Source organism: Electrophorus electricus, chromosome 17 (assembly GCF_013358815.1).
Source record: "Electrophorus electricus isolate fEleEle1 chromosome 17, fEleEle1.pri, whole genome shotgun sequence".
Lineage (NCBI taxonomy): Eukaryota > Metazoa > Chordata > Actinopteri > Gymnotiformes > Gymnotidae > Electrophorus > Electrophorus electricus.
In genome coordinates, this window is record NC_049551.1 from 13,814,968 (window position 1) to 13,824,300 (window position 9,333).

Genomic DNA, 9,333 nt, shown 5'->3' on the forward strand with positions numbered 1-9,333 from the left:
CTTAAGTATTTACAGATATGCCAGTTGGAGCTGATCATAATATGCTGTTCAGCAGTGCTGGAGTGATGCATTTGCCTTTCCATATTGTATATTTGTATTGAAGCATGTACCCTCCTGCTAACATATGAATGGCCAATTTGTACCCAAGATCATTCACTTAATATTCAAAATTGTCACTACAGGGATGACCAGTAGGGGAGTGGAAATGTTTACAGTTAAAGTTAATAGAAAGTGTTCAAACACATTTCACATCTATGACATTTTGTGCACAAGGTGTTTTTTGAGGTATTCTGTTGCCTTTAACACACTCCTAAATATTAAATAAATGCATACATATAATGTTTTATTGGAACAAATCTGGTCCTCTGTTCTACGGCTGCTGGATTTTTAAGAAAAGACTAAATTTGACAAAGCCGAAAAAGGGAGCGCTAATCTATTTTGTTTCCCTGCCACATGTGTATTATGATAGCAGTTCTATAAAGGGCTTCAGAGAAAATCATTCATTTACAAGGTTTTTATCAATATCAGAGATGATGGAACAAACTGTGACAATTCAGCATCATACCGGCACAGCCCAGTTGTTTGAACTTAGAAGTATACTTTGTTTTTGTTTTTTTTCAGTGAACATTTATTGTGATACTGACTAAGCAGTTTGAGATATAGGGATGGGATGGGATATGTTAATATCCCTATGCAGTCAGTTTATTTATTGTCTCACATAATTTCTGTGAAAGTTAGGAGTATGTGGACAATTTCCAATTGACAGCATAACTTTTACTTTGGGGAATAATAAATAATAATGCATTGTATTTATATAGTGCTTTTGAAGGACACAAGGATGCTTACAATAGTCTGTACAAAAAAATTACTTAACCAGTGTCACGGTACGGCCCCTCCTCCTAAATGTCTCCCCATATGTGCTTGTGTGTGTATGTTTGTACATGTGGCCACGCCCTCCCTGTGTTCTACACCTGATCCTTGTTGTGTGTCATTAGTATGTGTATAAAAGGTTATCATTTACGTGTTACTGTTGTCAGTGTTTGACCATGATAGCCTATGTGCTATGTCTTCAGCGGTTTTTGTGTCATTAAACATATGTGTATATTTTATGAAACTTGACCCCACATCCTGCTGTAACTCTACAATATTACAGAAACACAGACCGACGAAGGATGCCTGGGAAGAGGAGCAGCAGAAGGAAAGGGAAGAAGGGATGGGAATGCCCTTCCACAGCCCTCATGAAGATATGCTCCATAATATTGGGTACAATCCTTCCCCTTATAGCAGAGGAGAGTGCCACTGGAAGATCTTGGGAGAGTCCTGAGTGTGGTCCAGGGCTGGACTCTGCCGAGTCTTATGGACCCACGCTGGACTATCGGGACTGGTACAATCCAGGACTCGGAGTCAGACTCCGGAGGGTCATATTAGCCTTCCTTGGACTACTACAAGGGCTACGTGGATTATGAAAGGAAGGGGGAGTGCAGCGATGTTAGTCTGCGGTTGGACTCTGAGTTTGACTGTGGGGAGGATCCTTCGATGGAGGTGGAGGAGGTCCTCTATGGGCACTCTCCCTCGGTCAGCGACACAGCGTCTGCAGACTATCATAGTGACGAGCCTCTGGTACCCAAGGTTCCACTCAAGGCTTCCTGCAGGGCACACCACTCTGAGGCAAGCAAGCTGCCTCATGTGATGTTCAGAGAGACGTCGCCATCGTCTGAGGAAACTCCCTCCACTAGGGCACACAGCCTCGGAACTCATGCACCCGTACCTAAGCCTCATAGCAGCAAGAAGGAGGCAATACCAGTGCCCACCCCAGAGAGAGGCAAAGTTGCTGGTATGCCTCCTAAAATGGGTGCACAGAAGTCACTGCCCCACAAATCGGCAAGGGGTGATCCCCCACAGGATGGTTGGACTTCAGCCCAGCTTGTTGTCTGTGCCAGTCACTTTGTCCCCCTTTCTGTCAGTGCCTTTATCTGTCAGTGTTTCTGTCCCTGTGTCTGTTGTCATCCTGGTCCCTGTCCTTGCCCCCTCTGTCCTGCTCATGCTGGCCCGTGTCAGGTCGCTTGGTCCTCTGGCTTCAGAAACATTGGCTAGCTGCCAACACTTTTTGGTATTGAGTGTCAGACAGGCCGCAATTGCTGCCATAGTGTCAAATTGGGGACATACCTATCTGTGACCCAAGTGGAAGCCCAGATTCCATCACTCCTCCCATCCAATGGTGTGTTGGAGCAATTTCATAAAACACTTAAGTTAATGATTCATAAGTACTGTTTTGAGTTTGGTTGTTATTGGACCAAAGGAGTTTGAATGGTACTTTTTGCTGTTAGAGAGACATTTCAGGTATCACTTGGTTTTAGTCCAGTACAACCTGTTTTCAGACACTGTAAGATGTCCTTTAAAATTATAGAAAGTTAGTTGGTTATTATCTGATGTTTCTTCATTGAAGCATCTACTCAATTATGTGACTGATTTTAGATTTAAAAAAAATTCTTGCTGGTTTAATTGCTTCTAAGAAGGTGTTTGAAGTCTTATCAGACAAAGATGTTTAAATGTTTAACTGTTTCAACTTATTTTCAGCCAGGTTATCAGTCTTTTGGGGTTTTTTTGTCTCTACCTGGATCATCTTTGGAACCAAAGTTTTCTAGACCTTATCAAACTGATACAAGTCCCTCATTACATAATTTGCATGCCCAATCAAAAAAGCCTTGAGTATGCCATGTCAAAATGTTGAGACAGTATGTCACAAAAAAAGTATTTTAGTGATGCTTCTGACCCTTTTTTGAACTTTCAGTACCAGCTACACTGGTTGCGGTTCCTTCCCAGCTTTCTGTAGATTAATTTTTTCTGGTGCTCCAACTGTATGTGCTTGTATACCAATTTTAGAAATCCTGCCTAATGTTTCATTGTATACTGACAATGATTACCAAGATATTGCAAATGTAATTGAACATTATATTCTTATTCTCTGATACTCCAACCCAGACACCTGTGTTTACTCACAACACTGATGTTGGTGATCATGTGCCCATCAGGCAAATGAGTATGCTGCATGAACCACACAAATTGTGCATACATGCAAAAAGAGGTGATGTATCTTCTAGTAAACAGTTTAGCTGGGCCTAGTTGTAGACACAGGTGATCGCCTTGTATTCTGTTCGCAATGTACTATAACCAGGTGATTACAATTGTGCCCTCACAAATCTGGTTTTGCAAATACATCATGGGAGCTTTTAGACCAGCAGGTGGTCTCATTGTAATAACAAGTGGGATTAACATATATAGTAAGAAAGAAGAACAAGGAACATTTTACTCCTGTGCACTGCCATTTTGTGAGTGTTGGGAAAAAGGTGAAAAACCTTGAATTATACCTTTACCAGCATGGTGAAGTTCTAAGATTACTTTTAACTGTGTAACAAATGGATTTTGAATGATTTTGTGTGTGCTTATATGAGTTGTATGGTGCATATTGGCGCATGGGGAATTTTCCATCAGTGTAGCAGGTTAACCTTCCAGTCACATTTGTATCTGTTTATGACAAATGGTAAGGCAGCCATTTTGTGATTTTCTTTTAATCTAGCTTGTTGATGAACACGTTGAAGATGTCGAACGGGTACTCTGTGCCCAGTTAAGTACACTATTAACTAAGTATTTTGAAATATTTGAAGATGAAGATGAAGACCTTGGTTACACTGACAAGGTTAAGCATGAGATTCATTTAGTTGATGATGAACCTGTTACACTACCATACCACCACATTCTGTCCAACCAGTATGGTGACCTTAAAGAACACATTTCTAAGCTGTTAAGGAAAGAATAGCAGTGCTTATCACCTATATTAGTGGTACGGAAAAACAATGGCAATATAAGGATGTGCGTAGACTACCATAGGGTAAATCTTGAGACCAAAAAGAATGCATTCCCTCTACCCCAGATCAATTTTGATGTGTTGAAAAGTTTTATGCATTGTGGGGAGAGGGGTGTGTGTAGTACTTTTTGACCATAGCCATAGCCAGTGGTTACATCAGGTGGCTGCGGAGGAGCATGACTGGCATAAATCTGCTTTTGCAATGCCTTTTGGACTATATTAATTCCTCTGGATGCCTTTTGGGTAATCGACCAGTGACTTTTCAAAGGCTTATGCAAGCCACAATGAATGACGTAATCTTTCAAATTATGCTTGTGAACCTGGATAATATTTTGTTGTTTTTTCTTTGGTGACAAAGTCTGGAAATATTTCATAAATGGAAAAAAGGCAATCTGGGAGACAATATTTATGACTACAAAAAGAGTGTACTATCCAAAATAACACCAAGGCTGTAAACCTGTATGAAGACAGTTATAATAGCTCCAGCAATAGAGAATGAACAAATACTTTTTTGTAATTTTTGAAAAGTAGACTTAGAACCCATACAAAACATCTAATTTTTACTCCTATTGAAATTGAAACAATTGCTTGTTATTCATATATGTGTATCATAAGTGTGAGTATTGAAAGAGGGAGTAGAAGTTGGCATATTGGACACATACTGCTGCATATCATCATCATAACAATTAAACTGAATGTCATAGTGCTGAAAAATATTGAGAAGAGGAACAAGGTCAATGATGAATAATAGTGGACTTAAGACTAAACCCTATGGAACACCATGAGGAACCATAGAGCTTTCGGACCAATAATTCTGAATCTGTACAAATTGTGTCCTGTCTACAATATAGGAAGCAAACCACTGATATACAGTGAAATACTCACTATACAGAGTCCAATACTCACTGAATAAGAAGCTGATGTGATATTGTATCATGGGCTACACTAGGTTCAAGTAAAATTAAAATAGAAAGCAAACCTGAATCAGCTGCACAGAGAAGATCATTGGTGACCTTAACTGTAGCTGTTTCTCTACTATGTTTTGGATTTTAAAAAAAATCCAATTTTAGAATTTATCTAATTATAGCAACTTTCAGTGAAAAGGGAAGGGAACTATACTAATGGTCAGAGGATAATTAGTAATTAAATTTCTGAAAGAAATAATTGAAGGCAAACGTTTTATGAAGAGCCAACTGCACAGGAATTGTTCTAATTTTGGAGTTGAAAAACCTTTAAAAAAAAACATTGAACATTGTTAATTAAAGAGGTTAGAATTTAAATTTGCTTCAGATGGTTTGAGTAAACCTAGAAAAGAGTCTTACTATTCCATTTACCATTAATGATAATGTGTACATATTAAGATGTTTTTGCACAGAAATAATATTTTTGTTATAAAGTATATGATCAAAATACATTTGATTATGAACAGCAAGTCTGGTCTTGGTGTATATCTTCTAATGCCTCAATGCAATCTTGGTGTGTACCAAAGAGCAGCATGGACAAATCAAACAACCCATGTTTTTGGAGTTGCTAGGATATCAAGTGCAGAAGATAAACTATTATTGTAATAGTCTACTAAATCCAAAAGTGAAGCAACAGGGATAGGAACAGAGTTTGAGATCCTGTTGAGATCCTCAGGATTAACATGTCAAATATTGCGGTATTACATCATAGAGTGCACCTTTGATTTAACATACAGTAAATCGGCATTAAATAACATTTTTATGTTGGATTAAAACAGTCTAACATTGCTTTAAAATCTTTAGTAAACATTGTCAGTGTTGCTACAATGAACATTAAAATCTCCCATTGAAAAAATATTGGAAGACATTGTATCGATATTGGTTAAATCTGTTTGGAGTCCGTTAGCAACAGTAATAGATGATCTGGGTGATCTGTACAAAACCACAATAATGGTAGGTGTAGATCCAAAGAGTTTAACAGGCAGGAGTTCGAAGGATGACTGGCCAGGTAAAGAGAGTGTCATTAAATGTATACTCTCATGATAAATCAGCATGAGTCCACCTCCAAATGTAAACAATTCCAGATGGGACTGCTGCATTTAACTGTATAAAATCATTCTATGCCTGCCAGGTTTCTGTAGGACGCAAATAATCCAGTTTATGGTCCATAATAAAGGCATTAATCAGAGGAGCTTTGTTGCTGATAGAGCGGTTGTTGTAAAGAGCAAACTTATGATGACTCATACTCATAGCTGATTTAGCTAACGGAGTCGAGAGCACAGCCCTCTTACATTTTATAACCTTATGTACAATGCAAGAGAGCAAAACCCTCTCTACATTTTTAAACCAAACCATATGTTCAATTCCAACCAGTGCTCAATGCACCCTGATGGCACTGCTGGTTTAGATGTACCAACATGACATCTGATATAAACGCGGATCCAAGAATATGCTGGCTGATATGCTTTCTCAAGTTTAGCTTAGTAAAGAAGTTAATTCTCACTGTTTCTTTATGAAGTGAGGGTAATTTGTCCAAGACATAATTGTGCCTTGTTTTCTCTTCATTAATCACCACACTGCCATTTTTCTCAGTACAACTTTTTACATTTATTCCATTCAATGGTTGAGGTTTCCTTTATGTTATGGCCTCGGATGCTTAGAGCAGTAGCCATGACATAGCTGGGGTTGTAACACTGGCCACCTCTGCCCCCATTACCATTGTCCCTGCCACTACTGCCCTGCTGTATTCCATCCTGGCTGCCTCTGCCTCTTTTTTTTTTTTTGGGGGGGGGGGGGGGGTTGCTTCCTTTGATCTGATGCCCTGCCACTGGCACCAATTAGACCTGCTCCTAAGAGGGTGTGGCAACACGCTGCTCCCAGTAGAGTGTTGCCGTGCGATGTGCCAGAGATGGTGATGCTATACCTCTGGATCCACTGGCTGCTCTGTCAACTGACTTGCTCTTGACCTTGGACTGTGTAATTGTTGTCAGTCATGGATTTGCCCAAAATAAATATCACTCATCACTACCCTTGCATCATTCTTCATCTCACTCAATGTCATATAGATAAGATGACAGCATAAGTCTATTGTATTGGTTAAACAACGATGTGCTATTTCTTTATCTATATATTTTAATAGGTTTATTATATTTTTTGTCAAAATAATTGTCATGTGTTGTCAACTGGTGATGGGTCAAAATATCAAAAATAAACCGCTCTATTTCCAGAACAATAAAATTAGACAAAAACAACACATGTAAAAAGAAACAAAATGACATGAAACATGGTCATCTCTCAGGGTAATAAAAATATGGGATCCAGCATGTAAAAGACGTTTTTCAACTTAGCTTACATGCAAACATATTAAATAGTATGTACACACTTCAAACAAATATCCTAGCTCCTGATATGTGCTTTAGATATATTAATTCATGTTCAGAGTTAGAATAAGATTTGAAAAAAAAAGGTTAATACACACTTACAAAAACCCATCCATTCATTATACTCATCTCTTCAGTTTTTGTAATTTAAGTAACACGAAGCGGATTCAATCTTTTGAGGAGAATAAAGTTGGAAATTAAATAAGTTCTGGAAACAAACTGACTATTGAAAATGATCAGTTAAATCGTGTACAAGTTAAAAAATACTTAGCTGATGCTCTAAACCATGGGTAAAATATAGCATATATTAGGGGGTTGACAGAAGAATTGATGAATATAAGCCAGGCAAGAACACTCCACACAATTGACAAATATGGAAAGTTTTCAAGTGACAGAGAACATAAATAGAAAGGTATCCAGAGAGCAAGATAAACACAAACAACGATGCCCAGTGTTTTTGCTGCTTTAGAATTAGAAGACTTAAAAACTTTGGCTCTGTGTCTGTTTGAGGTAGCATTCAACATAGATCTCACAGCTTTAGCTTGATGTCTTGCCAAAGTAAAAATGATTGAATACAAGGTGAGTATAACTGAACATGGACATAGAAATGAAATCACAAGATCAATGGTCACCCATGAAGATTTTAAGATTAAAATGCACTCTCCATGGCATCTGCTCAAGATCTGAGATGGAAGGAGATGGTCATTAAAGTACAAATAGATGAGGACATACAAAAGAGAAAAAGACCAGCCTAGAATTATGCATAAAGACATTTTACAAACTGTGACTTTAGTGGAATATAGCCGAGGGTCACTGACTGCAATGTACCTATCCACTGCAATGAAAACCATATTACACACAGATGCTGAAGCTGAGATACAATTGATTACTAGAAAAATGATACATGCCATTTTACCAAGATACCAACAGCTGTCTCTTAGTTGCATCGTATTCACAGGCATAACAACAAGTCCCATGAGAAGATCGGCCACAGCGAGAGAGAGGATGAGTAGGTTGGTAGGAGTATGGAGCTGCTTGAAGTGAGAGATAGATAAGATGACAAATAAGTTCAAAATTACAGTGCATACAGAGATACAAGACAGAAAACTAAACAAAAATATATTTCCAGGGCCTGTTCGAACCTCCTTTCTGCATGAGTTGTTATCAGGAAAGCAGTACTGAACTGTCATGTTTTGCTGATACTCTGTGATATTCATTTTAAGTATTTACAGATATACGAGTTGAAGCTGATCATAATATGCTGTTCTGCAGTGCTGGACTGATAAATTTGTCTTTGCAGATTGTGTATTTATATTGAAGTATAAATCCTCCTACTAACAGGTGAATGGTCACTTTGTACCCAGCATCATTCACTTAATATTCATCATTGCCACTACAGTGGTGACCAGTAAGGGAGTGGAGCTGTTTATATTTAAAGTCAGTGTAATAGTTCAAATACAATTTACAATCTATCACATTTTGCACAGAAGGTGTTTTTTGATGTATTCATTTTTGTTTAACACATTACTGAAGATTTGATAAATGCATACATATAATGTTTTTATTATGACAAACCCAGTCATCTGATCTCCAACTGCTGCTGCTGCTGCAAAAAAAAACTACATTTGATGAAGCCGAAAGAGGGAGAACTATTCTAGTTTATTTCACCTTTAAATGTGTCGTATTATAGCAGTTCTACAAAAGGCTTCAGTGAAAATCATTCATAATTTCTGCATTTCAGATCACTCAGCTTAATCAGATTTAATGTTAACCCAGATGTTATTAGGAAAAAAACGATATATACCAGCAAGATAATAACACCCATTTCTCAACCTCAGTATTCTCTTTATCTGTCACATAAACTACATTAACATATGCTAGGTTAACAAGTTCCTCCTCAGACAAAATTACCACCCCACTTGTACTTGAGTTAATGTTTATTGTATACACTTTGGTACTAAAAAACCCCAAAAAATATCACAATAAAATTATCCTATTATTATGTATTGTATACACTTCGGTACTGAAAAAAATTAAATTTCATTAAAATTCTCATGTATTATTTGGAAAGTGTAAGTGAAAATATGCTGTAAGCCACTAGAGGCATACTTGGAAGGAACTTGGA

General features: G+C 37.8%; 1 protein-coding gene across 1 annotated transcript; it reads right to left on the bottom strand.

The window, feature by feature from the left end:
- Positions 1-7,444: 7,444 nt before the first annotated feature.
- LOC113568228 (trace amine-associated receptor 13c-like) lies at positions 7,445-8,425 on the bottom strand. Its single transcript, XM_026996409.2, has one exon. It carries the CDS (start codon positions 8,423-8,425, stop codon positions 7,445-7,447), a length of 981 nt encoding a protein of 326 aa, XP_026852210.2.
- Positions 8,426-9,333: the final 908 nt, after the last annotated feature.